General features: G+C 42.2%; 1 protein-coding gene across 1 annotated transcript; it reads left to right on the top strand.

The window, feature by feature from the left end:
- Window positions 1-849: 849 nt before the first annotated feature.
- On the top strand, window positions 850-14,368 carry ACTR10 (actin related protein 10). The gene is made up of 13 exons (XM_080592358.1): window positions 850-1,047; window positions 3,162-3,234; window positions 3,718-3,800; window positions 4,678-4,786; window positions 6,432-6,539; window positions 6,900-6,967; window positions 7,275-7,354; window positions 7,745-7,780; window positions 9,329-9,408; window positions 9,497-9,570; window positions 10,017-10,098; window positions 11,599-11,800; window positions 12,943-14,368. Exons 1-13 carry the CDS (start codon window positions 971-973, stop codon window positions 13,122-13,124), a joined length of 1,254 nt encoding a protein of 417 aa, XP_080448484.1. The 5' UTR covers window positions 850-970; the 3' UTR covers window positions 13,125-14,368.
- The last annotated feature ends 1,590 nt before the right edge of the window (window positions 14,369-15,958 follow it).

The raw sequence follows: 15,958 nt of genomic DNA, 5'->3' as shown, positions 1-15,958 counted from the left end.
ACGGTTGAGGCTGGACAGTAATTCACCCCTTCAAAAAAAAAGGCTGATGAAGGTAAACCCCAACTGTACTGGCAGAACGATATACTTTCATGAAAGGAAATAAAATAGAACTAAATCGAATTACATCTTTAGCACATGGGTCCTATCAGTCAGCTCCCACCAGAGCTCACCGCCATCTACCTCTGACCACCAGGCACAGGCAACCCAGTCCTGGATGCATGGGGTGGCACGGTGGGGTTTGATATTTCTACCCTCGGTGTATTTGCGAGTTCTTATCTTCACTTCCTAATTGTCATTTTCTTGGGGTAAAGAGATATAGTTTGTGTTTTTGGTTGGTTGGTTGTGGTTTGTTTTTGTTTGTTTGTTTTCCATGAGAGATCTCTTATAGCAGTAAGGAGGTATGGTGATTTTTATTTGCTTTTTGTTGTTGTTTTTCCATGACAGACCTCTTATTTCTGGTGGAGAGCAAGGCTGTTGCATCCTAAAGGGTTATAGCTACCACTTTGGTATATTTACATGTCATCCTAATAGCCTCCGAAGCGATAGCTTCCTATAATTTACTTCATTTATCCCTGCCCACGGCAGAGGGGATGGATCTAGGTATCTTTTAAGACCCCTTCCAAACCGTTCCGTGATTCTCGGATTTCTCCTGCCCTCCTCCGCCCTGCGCTCAGCGGCACAGCGCGCCTTGCTTCGCGCCCCGGCCTCCATTTGCAGCTCCCGCCCCTCCGCTCCCCGTGAGGGAGCCGCAGGCCGCCACGAGCCCTCCCCTCAGCCTCCTCTTCCCGGGGCTGACAGCCCACGGCCCAGCGGGCAGGGCTGCGGGGCGGAGCGGCGGGGAGGAGGAGGAGGAGGAGGAGGAGGAGGGAAGGAGGCAGGCAGGAAGGAAGGAGGCAGGGAGGCAGGCAGGAAGGAAGGCAGGAAGGCGGCTCCGCCATTGTGAGGCCGCGGGAGGCCAGGGGAGGCCGCGATGCCGCTCTACGAGGGGCTGGGCAGCGGCGGGGAGAAGACGGCCGTGGTGATAGACCTGGGCGAGGCCTTCACCAAGTGAGTGGCGTGTGTCGGCGTGTCCCCGGCCTGTCGCGACACGCCGGGGAGTCCGTGTCGCGACCGCGGGGCGGAGCTGGCGCCGGGCGGTTGCTTCCGGCGTCCGCTGTCGGGAGAAATAATTAGTAAATAATGAGTTTGGTGGTGGTGTTCCCCCCCCCCCCCCCCCCGCCTCTTTTCTATGGCGATTTGCTTTGTGCAAAGCTGACCGGAGCCTTGCTGTCTGATCTCGTGTTTTGGGTTAAAAAAATAAAAAAGCGACGTCTCCCATGGGTGTCGCAGAGCCGCGGCCCCCCGTGTCCCGGGCTAGAATAGGCTGCAAGTGCCCCTGAGGTTTCAGTAGCCTTGCACAAAGGAAAAACAAACAAACAAACATTACATTGCAACAAAACCATCTCTTACTAGCCCCCTGTCTGTGTTCTTTTGGGGCATTTACCTGCTCAAAACCCTGGTGCTGTCTCTGCCCCCCTGATGAGGCACACTTGGAGCAGGGTTTCTTGCCCAAATGTGTTTTTGTGTTTTGTTGTACTTCCTTTTTTTTTTTTTTTTGAAGTGACTGTATAATTACACACCAGCAGCCTGGCTTTGTTACCTGGAAGTCACTGGTTGTGGAAAGGATTTAATAAAACCCAGCCCAGATGGAGACAAGTAACTCCACGAGTGGCCTCCTGTGGGTTTGCCGTGTCACTGATCGCCAGCTTTTCCCAAATTTGGGATGCTTTTGTACTTTTGTCCCGTGCTCTCACACAAAAGCGTTTCTCTTGAATAGCATGCTTTTAGGCTCTGTTTCCAACCTGCGTTCTTATGGAAGTGGTGGCAATTTCATTACCTCTGAGTTACCCGTCCTTTTCTAAGTATGACTGAAATTAACAGGAAGTTCAGAAGTCATTAGGATGACAGGTAAACACAACCACGTGTACACGCTGGGACTTCTTCAGAGTTTTTCTGAAATGATCTGAAGAAACGTGTTTACAGTTGCCAAATACCAGAATAAATTGTTAGTTGACCTTTTGTATTAAAAGTTCTTGAATTACTCCAGTTTCGAGCTTTCTACTAGTGTCTTCTACCATAGTTTTCTTCTGATGTTTGTACTTAATCAAATCTTGAATTTCTTTTGTTTTTTATTTGCTTTCTTCAATCCATGCTGCTTATGTGTTTTAGGGTGTAATCTATTTATGAAAACCAAATAGGTTTCCAAGAATTTTGGAGTTGTTACTATTTGTATTGTTGTATCTAAATTGGATGCCGAGTTCTCCTGTTTTGTCAGGAGTCCTGCAGCGGTGACCAGACATCAGGAGGCGGTAGTGCCTAAAATCGGATACCTGTAAAGGGAGTGCATTACGAAGTATAAAACAAGCTGGAAAAAAGAGTCCATGGGCCAGTGCTGGTCAGCAGTGAAATGGGCTGCAGGACCTTTTTGATTGCGGTCATCAAGTCTGTCTTCTGTTTCTGCCAAATGTGCAGCCAGCAGGGCGAGGGGGGGGAATCTAGATTAGCTATTAGGAAGAAATTCTTTACTCTGAGGGCAGTGAGGCCCTGGTGCAGGCTGCCCCATCCCTGGCAATACCCAAGGCCAGGCTGGATGGGGCTGGGGGCAGCCTGGGCTGGGGACAGGGGGCCCTGCCCATGGCAACGGGCTGTGAGGTCCCTTCCAACCCAGACCATCCTGTGATTACATAAACATCACAAAAAGTGAGGATCTAAAGAGGACATAGTGACTTGGTGCTGCCTGTGTTTACTGAGAGCTTCAGTGAAAGCTGGGCTGGTATGGAGGATGCAGGAAGGTATTTCTCTGGAAATTTAGTAGGCGGTAAGAAAGGTTGTAGGTGGAGAGTTGTCAACAGAAAGTTGTATTCAGTCGAAATTAGGAGGCACATCAGAGTTGAGCTTTACAGTCCTTACAGAAGCGAAGAAACCGTATTTCACTTAATGCAGCTGAGAGGGAGTCAATAAAAAGGTATACAGTGTTTCTCATTCAAAATAACTAGATAGAAAAGTCGTATGTAAAACACCTCCTTGCAGTTACAGAAATACTCCTAATTAATTACTCTGATTCATAGGCTTGTCTGCTAATAGTGACTTCCAATGATAAAGTTTTCCATGTTTTCTTTTAGGTGCGGTTTTGCAGGAGAAACAGGACCAAGATGCATTATTCCTAGTGAAATAAAGAAACCTGATGTCCCCAAGGTAAACTATTTTAGCTTTGCAATGTTTAGTATGTTATAATTTTCAGGGGGAATTTTCAGATACATCTTCTGTTCATCATCAGCAATTTTTCAACAGCTGCTATTAAATATTGTAACTAGATACAAGTAAGTGTGATACCAACATGTATTAGTTGGTACTCATTGCTCACCCATCTTATTTTGGGGGCATTTATTGAGACATTTCTTTGTCTGTGCTCTTTTTTTAGTAGAAAATGGCAGCTTTGGAAAACTAATATTGAGATAAGTTACCAGTATGAAAAATTAAGATCAATAAACTCTAAGAGTTTAGTTATAGGGTGAATTATGAGGTACATTGTTAAGTATATATAGCAAAACAGGCAAAAGTTAGTATTTCTTTATATGTATCACATTATATATATTCAGATGTATGATAGGAACATTTCTTTTTATATTATCACTGTTTAATATTTATGCTGCTGATGGATATTTCTTTTCTTTACAGCCTATCAAAGTAGTCCAGTATAATATTAATACAGAAGAGCTATACTCGTATCTGAAGGAATTTATTCATATGTTGTATTTCAGGTAAGGGATACATGGATGTTAATTATTCGTGCCTTCTTGCTGGAGAAATTCAGTGGTGCTGAGATTCAGGTGTTATTACAAAGACTTGGTGGCCTGCAGCATCAGCCTCTCTCTAGAAATAAAATATATTTTGTAATTTGCCTTTTAACTATGCAACTCATAAAGGACTCGATGGAGAAGCTGAAGGAGAACCTGAGGAGTTGTACTGATTTTGGCAGGGCTGAAGCTCATCCTACATCGGTGCAGAGCTCATTGCCACATGACCATGGTTATAAGGAGGAATCTTAACATATAGGACACTTTTGCCTGATTAATACATCTTTTTGTTGTATTTCTAGTATCAGTGAATAATGAACTTGGAGCTGGTAATTTTCTCTTTATTTCCAGTCTGTACTTTTATGCAGCAGAAAACATTGTTTGACCCAGGGCAAATGAGTACTTAATTTCTGTACCTCAGATCTCCAGCGTTGGGTACTTTTTTGTGTCCTTTATCACTGATTTGTAATTGAAATCAGGACATTTGTATCCTCTCTTTTATGGATATACTGTATGACACTGGACAAGCCATTAATGACTACCGTGCATGCCTATTTTTGCATTTCTTTATGTTGCTTTAGAAATGTATAACGTTTGTAGCTACAGGCTGCTGGCGGAGAGCTCTATAACTTGCTTTCTGTAACTTGATTTCCTAACTTTCTATTAGGAATTTGTTTTTAATAGTTTAAATTTGGGAAGAAGACTGAGATCTGCCATGGAAAATGCTATCTAAATGCAAATTATTAGGATTTTCAGGTAGAATGGAATATTAAAATAAGGTAGGGCTTGTAATATGTGCATAAACTTGCCAGTTTTGTTTTACACATCTTGCCTTTTTCAGACATCTGCTGGTGAATCCCAGAGACCGTCGTGTTGTTATCATAGAATCTGTCCTCTGCCCTTCGCACTTCAGAGACACACTCACAAGAGTCCTTTTCAAGCATTTTGAGGTATGTGTTTCGCATAATTACTGTAAGCGTAGCACTTGACAGTAGAACTCTTACCGATGATCACTACCGTGTGTGGACAGACATGGAAATAATGCCAGAAGAATGAGAGAGACATAAGGAAGTTGGAAAAAAATCTTACTGGTCATTTGGGAAGGTGGGGCTTGGAGATCAGACTAAAGCACCTTAAAGGCTGCAAAAACCAGCAGCTATTAAGAATCTGAAAGGTTTCTCTGGCTTGTATGAAACTACAGCTCACATCATCCTGTTCCAGACAGATCCAATAATTTCTATTGAGCACTGCCGGAAGCCAAAATTTATATTTAAACACTTCTTAGTGCTCTGTCATCAAATCTCATGACTTCTATCAGAGTCAATATCTTTGTCTAGCACATGATCTAACTTTCAGCTGTACTCATTTAGAAATGAGAGCTTACCAGAAATTCATTATCTACTCAGCTTAATCAGTCTTTCTGATAGAGTCAAATAAAATCTGAAGCTAACTCTTGGTTAGTTCTAAAGTAAAAAGTATTGGAAGGTGGTTCCATAACTTTTTCAATTCAAATAGAACAAAAGTTGAAGTTCTTCTATAAAAAGCAGTGAAACTAGTTTGTCTGCAGTCCTACTCCACTATGCTTCCACAACACAATTTAACAACTGATCTTGAAATTCTGCGTAATTCTTTCCTATGATAGATACAATTTTCTGACTTGAACTCGCTGAAATATTTGTGTGTGTTTTTTGTCCCAGTCCCTCCACCCCAAATCCCTTCCTGGGAGAAAAAAATGTCTCCCAAAAAAGCACTTGCACGCAGAATTGGTTGTCTAAAGTGACTCGTGACTTGGAGAATCATATTTTGATGGAGAGGCTTTGTAGCATGTTAAGAAGCCAGTTAATACTGAAGTGAGGTTAATTCCCTCTGGCTAATACTTCCATCTGGTGCAGCGCATAAGAGTGGCATTTTAATACACGGTCAATATTGTAACTTGTCTCTGGGCCAAGTACCAGTAATGTTGCCCTTTAATGCAGGCTTTATTGAAATTGCTTCTTTAATTCACGCTTCAAGGCATGATATTCGGTAAAGGAACAGTCACAGTCTAGGAAATTTGTTTTGCAGAATTCTAGGGGAAGAAAGTAATTCTCAAGTAATTATGACCTGAGTTTCCACGTCGCTTTGGGAAAAGCATTATAAATCGCTTCTCCTGTGCGGTTGTGTGCACAGCATGTTGTAGGGCACACTTTCATGGTTTTTCTGTCGCCTTTAATCACATCTTCAAATCTTTATGCAGCATTCCAAGTAGTCGTGTTTGTTTCTTTAATTTCTTTACAAATGACAATAGGAAATCTGAACTATGACTGAAGATTAGTTCCATAATTGCCATTTTTCTTACGAGTCCATTCCAAGATTAATTACTGAAATGCCTTGCATGTACCATAAATTAGACGAATGCAGATTTTAGTATCCTGTTGTATTTTGTTAATTACTACACTACCTTAAAAAATAAATTAAAAATTGATAAGATACAATTGTTTGGATTTTGCTTTTAATATAACATTTAGGGAAAGCATCGTTGTTTTAGGTGTTTTATGGTTTTTTTTGTTTGTATTTTTCCCTCTCCTGTCAATTGCCCTCTTGGTTTCCATGTAGGTACCTTCTGTATTGTTTGCTCCAAGTCATCTGATGTCTCTCCTGACACTTGGGATCAATTCTGCCATGGTGCTGGACTGCGGATATAAAGAAAGCTTGGTGCTGCCTGTATCCTTTAATAATACAGAATGAACATTTTCAGCAGTAAGGCTATCATGACAAGCTGCTATTTTGTAGGCTTTCAGGTGTGATAAAAAGCAGTAGAAACAGATCAGCCAATCCAGCTTTTAATTATAAGATATCATCGCTTGGGGAATCTCTTCACAGCTGATATGTTAAGTCCGTGTTCCACTGAAGTTTGGGAAAGGTGGTATGGGATTCTTAGGTGGTTCATAACTCCGTTGTGTATATATTAGTAATTAGTTTTGGAGAAAGGCAGCTAATGTAAGAAAATGTTGAGGAGAAGAAGCAGTTCTAGCAGTCTGAAAACTCGTGACAACAAAGGAGAATTTCCTGATCTTCGTGTAGATATATGAGGGAATTCCGATTCTGAGCTGCTGGGGTTCTCTGCCGTTGGGAGGAAAGGCTATCCACAAGTAAGTTCACTGTTACACATCCCAGGCTACTGTCAAGTGATTTGTGGAAGTTACCCTTTGATCAATGACCAAAGATTCCTACTGAACATTACTTAAATCGTAACTGTTGCTATGCCAGAATTCCATTTTGAAAGTTACCACTTTCTGGCTTTTGTTGATGTAGTAAAAGTTGTGGAAACCCGATCTACTTCAGCCTGTATTTAAAAGAATCTAGCTGAAGGGGGTAAATACTGTCCCTTAAGCATGATACAGAGAATTGTCCTGAGTTAATAGCTGCCTTTACCTAACTTAATTTGCAATGTTCTAGGGAGCTGGAATATCAGTTGTTGGAACAGTGCACAGTTGATACAGGATTAGCCAAAGGACAAAGCCTTCCATCTGTGATGGGTAAGGTCTGTTTGCTGCAGTGTAAGTGCTGTGAACTTCCACTGGGGAAAGGGGATTAATACTGATAGTGAATGAAAAATATGTATATAGTATTCATCATACCTTACGTGATCTTCTCTCATGATTTCTTTCCGTATTAAATGAGTATATTACTTCAAAAGTAAGCCACTTAGTAAGTTTAAATGAAAGCCCAGATAAAAGGTCAGTAGTATTTTTTCGGTCTCTTTTGAGAGAAGGCTTCTTTCTGTAATATTCTTCTACTTAGAAATCTTTAAAAGCTGCTGTCAAAGTGGAACTGTCCTAAATGTAACTCAAAGTTAGTTCAATTGTTAAATTCTCTTTCTACTTAAAAAGTTTTTGCTCTAACTGATTTTGTTGTTGTTGCTGCAGGCTCAGTTCCAGAAGACATAGTAGAAGATATAAAAGGTAAAACTTTCTTTTTTATGAAACCCTAGTTTATTAAATTGTGCAGTAGAGGAGAGAATGATAATAACAAGCATGCAAAACATTGTATTCAGGTACTAATTTTGGCTTCTCTGTGTATCGTATTTCTCAACCTACCAGAAGAACTTGCCTTGTTCTCCCTCTCTGAAAGCAAACCCAAAACAACGTTGAAGTTCTCTTTCAGGTTTAGCCTTTGTGCTGTCAAGACAGCTCGTATTTTGATAGAATAGTGCAGTAGGGGTGTTACATGTTACATTATTGCATATATCCTATGATCAGCAGGTCAGGTTAACTTGGTGTTGCATTTTTTTTTTAACTACCAACACTTTGTGTATGAATGTGTACAGTGTGTACTGCAGATGGTAGAAAGTTAGCAGATCTAATTTCAAAAATTACTATCATAGAAATATTTTGCTTGTAAATGCAGCATTTAAGTAATTTTAATATCATGAAATATGAATATTTTAAACTGGTTTTGTTTAGAAATTAACTACAAAGTGTCCATTTGCTTCAAGATAAACTTTGCAAAAAAAAAAACCAAGTGTGTATAAAAGAGATGTTGATACATTAATTAAGTAGGCAGGAGGAGTTGAGGGCTACATTTACACCAGAAAGAAAATAGGGTATCTCTTTAGGCAGAACTTAAATGGGCTCCTATGTTATGTTTCATGTGATATAAAAATAGATATAATTGCAGAAGATAGTAACTAGTATCTATCTTCTGGACCACATTAGGAAGAAATCCATCAGTGAAATGCAAAATAACTGAAATAGAGCTGGTGCTTTGTCAAGTGGAAGCTCTTTTTCTGATTCCTGGACTTGGATCACAGTTTCCTGATTGGTTCTGGTTTTGATGCAATCTCTTGGAATCAGATACAATATGTTAGGGTTGAAATTAGGATTGCTTGTGTATTAAGGGTTGTTCCTTTGTAACAACCATGTATGAAGAAGATTCTTATTATATGCATTATATTATTATTTTAATATAGCACAAATTAATCGTAGTAGGCATACTAATAAAATTGTGGTCTGTCAGTGCTGCTTAGAGGAAAAAAAAAACTGCTGGATTTCGTAGGAAGCTGAAGAGTTGCATTAGGAAAAATATTTACGTGATCAGTGATTGTTTAAAAGAAAAAAAAATACAATGTCTTACTTGAAGCCATACTGCAAGACCAGGAATGGTGTGTTTGACAGTGGAATTCAACCTCTGCCACCTTGTGGTAACCAAAACCATGATTGATAGAATCTTTTGTCTTTAAATCTTATGTAGCTTGTTTGAGAAAGAAATCTTGCCTGTTCTCACATAGTTCTGGTGTCATTTTCATTTAAATTTATGATCTAGATACATCTGAATTCAGATGGAAATGTAGAGGCTTGTGTTGTGTTTTTCTTTTGTTTGCTTTTTTTGTTTTGTTTTGTTTTCTACCAGCAGGGCCTAAAATGTGTTCTCTAAGTTAAGCAAAATTGTCTGTTTTATTGATGAAAGGATCTGACAGTCTTTCTTCTGTCCCTTTCTTTTCTTCTGTGAAGTTCGCACTTGTTTTGTGAGTGATCTCCAGCGTGGACTGAAGATCCAAGCAGCCAAGTTCAACATTGATGGCAGTGCTGAGGTGGGTGGAGAATGAAACTTATCCTGGTCTTTTGGAGTGGACGTAGCCGTTTTGGCCTTTAAAACAATGCTCATGTTTTTATTTATAGCGTCCTCCGCCACCTCCAGATGTGGACTATCCTTTAGACGGAGAAAAGATTCTCCATGTAGTTGGCCCCATCAGGTGAGAAATACTGTAGTGAAGTGTTTGTCTTTAGGAGGACGTATTTTCAACTCTGAGAGCACATAAATTTTCGTAAAACTGAATTGTAATGAAGACTTGCATTTTTTTATGTCGCTTAAATAAAGCCTTTGCGATAGGCACAGTGCAAAGCCTATAATAAGGGGTTTCTGCTTCCCCAAATTGCTCACAGTTGAAGACGAGCCAGCAGATCAGAGTGGTGGGGGAAGAGAGAAAGGGAGTGTGAATGCATGATGGTGAGACTGGTTTAAGTGGAGTGAATGAGGCTGTTGCCTCCCCTTTGGCACTGCCTGGTGCATGCGCTGCGTGACAGAAGAAGCTGTGACGTTGTGCTGTCAGCAGGAAGTCTGTAGTTATTTCCAGCCCCGCTGTTAGCTCACGGCGTAGCATTGCTTCTCATTAACACTCATTTCCTGTCCTTTCAACAGAGACTCAGTTGTGGAGATACTGTTTGAACAGGATAATGAAGAGACATCTGTTGCCACTTTGATCTTAGATTCGCTCATTCAGGTATCTTTGTCTTCTGAACAATTGCTTGCATGTCTCCAGCGTTAGGGAACCTGCTCTTAGAAACGTCTCTTTTTAGAGTGATGCCCCCCTGACTGCAGGTTACAGTTGGTTTCAAAATCTCAGCACAGCATGACTCCTCACGTTCTGCCACATGATGAATTACTGTGGGGCAGCAAGTCACAGTGTGTCATCCGCTCTGTGATTGTTTTTGTACTCCTGGGTGAACAGCAATTTATTTAGAGCAGTTTTCAGTCAAGAAAAGAAGCAACACTGTGCGTGTTCCTCAGCAAAAGGGAGAATCCAGCTGCGTTTATTTTGGTGGTGAAGCTCAGTACATACATATATGCGTACATACAAAGGAGTAGCTAATGCTTTTGTTGTTATAAGAATTACACTGCTTGAGCCAAAGTAATAGGTATTCTATTTCTTCATTTTAAAGGTGTTTTGCTCACAGCTAGACTTTCTGCATCCTGCAGACTGTTTACTTACCTGAGGTAGAATAAAATTAATGTGGACATCTCTATTACAGGCAGTATTTTAGAAATAGTGTGGAAAGTTTTCTCGGCATATACAAACAATTTCTTACTAGGTTTAAGAAAAAAATGATTAGAAAACCAAAATAGATGGAAATTTTCATTATGATGTGGTGTAAAGTTCACTTCCTTCCTGTAGTTACTAATGTTATTTAAATTAGTTTGCTGAGACATATTTTATTGGGGAGTGACAGACTTAGATGGCATGACAATCAGTTACAGCTCCTGATGTTTGACAAGATCTGTTCCTGGATCTGTTCCCTCCCCTCTCTACCTCCAGGCCTTTACCTCGCATCATTCTTCGGCTAGCAAAGACAAATGTTAAATTTACAAACGTCAAAGAGTGTCCAGTGACTTCTGCTGGACAAGAGGAGCACAGCGCTCTGGCAATAGATTTTTTTTTTTCAAAGGGGTACCACAGGTCTGCTTGTTGAGGGGCAGAACTGACAAAGCTTGGTGTTCTTGTACCCTTGTGTCTTCTTGTTAGATTATCTGGTACGAAAGGCATGCTCTAGCTTTTCTGCCACGGAGGCTTCTGTGGCATCTTTCTCCCATATGAAGCTAAAACAAGTCAAGCTCATATTTAACAGTTTTCTCTCTGAGAGCACTGGTTGGGGTTTTGTGCGTCTCTTCTGGCACATCTTCTCCCAGAGCTCAGGGGAATTAGTCACTGATACCTCTGTCCTCTGTTGTCTTGGCCCGTCTCAGCTACAGGGCTTTACAGCAACTCACGGCGTGCTCATGCAAGCCCCAACTGGGCAGGTCCCTGAGCCTGGTTTTCTTGGGAAGTCTGGGTAAAAAGATGTAGATTATTTTTCAGAGAAGTAATAGAAAACAACGATTGACATGCACAGGAAAACTAGCTGAATTTCAAAGAGACCTTTGAATGCTCATACATGCAATTTCAATTAGTGTTTTTTTTTTTTTAATGTGTTTTTTTTGTTGTTTTAATTCTCTTTTGCTTTAGTGTCCAATAGACACCAGGAAGCAACTGGCGGAGAACTTGGTGGTTATTGGTGGCACTGCCATGTTGCCAGGATTCCTGCACAGACTCATGGCTGAAATCAGGTACCTGGTAGAGAAACCAAAATACAAAGAAGCACTCGCCACCAAAACCTTCAGAATTCACACTCCGCCTGCCAAACCCAACTGCGTGGCGTGGCTGGGAGGTAAGAACGAAAATGACTAAGCACAGGTACAAAGTGGGAAAACAAACTTCCCAGGTGGGATTTGTAATGAATAAATAGCAGTAAAATTTAGATGAAGTATTGAAAGTAAGCTGCACCTGAGCTCTGTGGAATTGTTCTGCCCTCCTGGAAGAAATCTTGCAGACCGCAGCTCCCTCGGGGACACTTGGAGGGCAGAATGGCACCGCGGTTTGTGGGAGCTTTAAACAGGTGCAATTTGAACCAGCGCCGAGTTGACTCGAGTGCAGTGCATGGCTACTGCCATGGGGTGGCACCAGTGAAGAAATTGGGGAGAGCAGAGACCTGCGGCGTGCCTGAAAATCGCGTTTGAAAATCAAGGAGCTGCTGGCTGCGGCGAGGCTGCGGGCTGTTACCGCGCTGTGCTGCTCCAGGGTGCCAATAACAAGTGCTTCAACTGTGCAGTGGAGTTCGGATGCACTACAGACAGGACAGGGAAAAAGGGTGGTCCAGAAGGGCTTTGCGTTACTAGCAACTCTTTCCAGGAGGATTCTCAGGTTGGAAAGAATTGTTGCTTCTCTAAACTTCTGGCTGGTAAGCTGAGACCATCCGATATGTATGAGGAACTAATTTTAATTTTATTTCCATATACTTTTGGTATGTGTTTATCATATTTTAGTTTTAAAACTTTCTGAGTCTCATGTTAGGATTAGCGAACAGAGAATGACTTATATGCACCAAGTTCTCTGACACTTACTTTCACTGGCAGCGCTAATCAGCTGCTGTGCTCTAAATCTTCTCACAGCTTGGGGGAACTTCTTGTGCTGCATCCTTTTTTGGGAGAGGAAAACTCCTTAAACACATGAGGGTTTGTTTGAAGTGCTTAAAATCAAAACTTGTAGAAGGCTTATCATAAGAAGGGGGTCAACTAGGCCAGTTTTGTTCTCAGCAGAAACTATTTTTTCTTGTTTTCACTTACTTTCAAGGGACATTATTGGAAGCAATTTGAGTCTAGCTACTAAAAAGGAAGGTGACTAGATCCTTTCATTCCTTTATTTGTTTATTTTGGACAAAGCTAAAAAAAATTAAGATTCTTGACAAGAAGTAGGAAAAGAAGTTCAGTACACCAAATAAATGCGTTTTGTTTTTTTTTCCCAACAACGTAGGAGCCATTTTTGGAGCACTTCAGGACATCCTTGGGAGCCGGTCTGTGTCCAAAGAGTATTACAGCCAGACAGGCCGCATACCTGACTGGTGCTGTCTCAATAACCCTCCACTGGAAATGATGTTTGATGTTGGAAAAGCACCCCCACCGTTGATGAAGAGGGCTTTCTCTACTGAGAAATAAGCACCTAAATGCTGCGCAAGGATTCTCCTCATCTATTTCAAGTACACACACACGCGCGCATTGGGAACTTTTTTTTTTGTATTAAGTAATTTATGTAACACTTAAGTATGACCAACGTGGATGGTTTTGGGGAGTAGCATGGTATGTACTAACACTGTATTTAAAACCGTGTCCAGTAGTTCGAAAAATTAACTTTGGCAACTACTGCGCTATTCTGTCCTCTTCTGATAAAATGTATGGTGATGAGATGTAGCTTACTGAGTTTTGTTGTTTGTCTGTACACTAAATGACGTGGTTGAGATTTGTTTTAAGATATTTTGGTTTAAAGTATGCTCAGAAGAATGACAGTCTACTTTGGGAAACATCTGTGAAAGCTTTTCTGCCACATTCTATATGAAGTATTCCACCCTTGAATCACCTGTGAGGACTGTTAGGAAATGGTTTGGGGCTGTTTAGCAAAGGTGCTGGAACAATATTTCCCCTGCACAGAGAGTCCTGCTTGCAGAGTTTTAGCAGAGAGCTCGTCTGCCTGTAGTTCTCACATAGCTCCCCCAGTGCCTCTCCTCCAAGGAAGGATTCGGCTATGTAAGGGTTATAAACAGGCGGAGGAGGAAACCTTGAACCTGTTACTGAAATGCCCCGTTCAGAAGTCACTTCTTTGCCCTCCTTTCCCCCATCAGAAATATTAAAACCTCATTGTACTGCAACAATATGTATTAAATGCAAATGCACTACAAAGTTCCTTGCTCCGGAAAACGATGTACATTTTGACATGAACACTGCGTTTGGGAAAGATGCTTTTTGAGGCTGATTTCCCCATGATGTCTGCTAACTACCTGCTGTGGTTCTCATAGCACGTTTCTAAAATTTAAGCATTTGTTGAAAGAAACATTCTGGTGGTGAAACTTAACACGAGGCAGCATTTAAAGAAGCTTCTGCATGACTTTGCTGTTCTGTTTCAGATGTTTTATTTTAGCATGTTGGGGTTATTTGACACATGGTAGATGTTTCTTTTTATCTTATTGTTTTTGAAATTAAAAAAAAAAAGAAATCATTGTTTAAAGTGTTATAGTCTGTCATGGGGAGATTTTGCTGGTTGTTAACAGAGGTCTGATAAGCGTTACAACAAATGATTTCTCTCCGGTGGTGTTGGCAGGTGTATTTTTAAATCGCCTTCTTCCTACTTCAAATGAGCTGCTTGGCTGTTGTACAGGAAACAGGAAAATAAACAGACATCGCTGTGAGCAGTTCTCAGTGCTTGTTGTGTACTCCCGGGACGAAGCTGTTTTTTAGCAGTGATTTCTCAGCCCTCGGAGCACGATGGGGCCTGGCCAGGGCCTCTTTGAACTGATGTGAGAGTCTCCAGTCCAAGCAGTGGGTTTCCAGGTGAAGCAGTTTGTGATCACCACGCACAGGAGTTTTTCCGTGGCAAGCTGAGGGCAGTACTGCTCTGCTGTGACGGAAACAGTTCTTCAAAATACAGTGTGGGGTTTTACCTGTCAGGCCATAGCCTGACATCATGTCTGATGTTTAGCATTCTTTTATTTCTTAGGCTTCTTGCTCCTGTAAACCTCCAATCGTTTAATGGTTTAATATCCTTGGGGCTGCTTGTTGCTCAGCAGATCCTTGAAATACCAGCATTGCCCTCGTTTTCCTACGGGTTCAGTACCTTTGCTCTAACTGCTCTTGTTCCAGCCTACCAACCCCTTTCTCTCCCTCCTGCGCCGACACCAAGCACACTGGGTTGCACACGCGTTGGAGAGCATTCCCTCCAGCAGGCCCTGCTGCGCCGCGTGCGGCTCTGCCCTAACCTCGCTCCTAAAGCGTGGTGCCTGCGGGGCTGGCTGGGAAACTCCAGGATCTGACGGCTTCTGGCATGGAAACTCGGGGTGAGAGCTGCACGAGGGAAGAACTACTGAGGACGAGAATTTGAATTTTCCGAGCCTTTAGCAAGTATTTGGGATGTCAGCAGTTTTCTTGACTTCATAAAGCATGTCTGATTGCAGCAGTTATGCTTAAAAAATAAAAAGCACAGCAGTAAAAAATGCAGTTTTTGGAGAGGTTCAGACCCAACTTCAGCTCGTTTTCATTTACAGCGTGAATAATTGGGTTGCGGCTCCGTGACACAGGTTGTGTCCTGCCCGGCAAGAACTGAGGCAGAGCCTCAGGCGCTCCACAAAGCTGCTGGGTTCTGCCACCAGAGCTGGTGGGTTCTGCCACCTTGTCTTCCTTCTGCCCGCGCTGTCCCGTGGTGTTTCCGATCACCGGGCGGCTCTGACGGCGCTGTTCCAAGTGCACAGCCCGAGGTAGCGCGTCCCGCCTTACCGGCAGGTTTCAGAGCAGAGCCCCCCCGCCCTGTTCAGGACAGAACCAAGGCTTCTTATTTCATCCAAGGGGTGAGCTAAGTCTGTGCTCTGCTTTTTAGAACACCTAGCCCTGGGGAAGCCCTTCATGTTACCACGTAGAGAGAGATTTGGCACTTTTTTTTTCCAGATTAAATGTTTTAATCCTTCCTCGGCATGGCAGAAAAATTCGCAGTGTAGCTTGCGTTAGTGACAAACATGAACCACAGCAGCACGGCTGGGCTGTATTATTTTTCTTCCCCCCTCTGAGGTTCTCGGGTCTTTACTGGGTGCCATTTTTGACGTTTTGCTGTAGCCGAGTGACCTGCCTGAGCCAAGCCAGGCGCTGGTGGAGCAGGCACCGATTGCCAGTGCCGTGCTGTGTCTGGGGGCGCGACCCGAGCACTGGTGGCTAGGGCAGGGGCCTTGACAGCTTCCCATCACCCAGGTTTTGCTGTAGCACAGCGATTATCGCGATAACCGACATAATTG

This window comes from Anser brachyrhynchus (assembly GCF_964034855.1).
Source record: "Anser brachyrhynchus genome assembly, chromosome: 5".
NCBI lineage: Eukaryota > Metazoa > Chordata > Aves > Anseriformes > Anatidae > Anser > Anser brachyrhynchus.
Note: the sequence above shows the minus strand (reverse complement) of the source record. Positions and strands in the feature narration are given on the sequence as shown.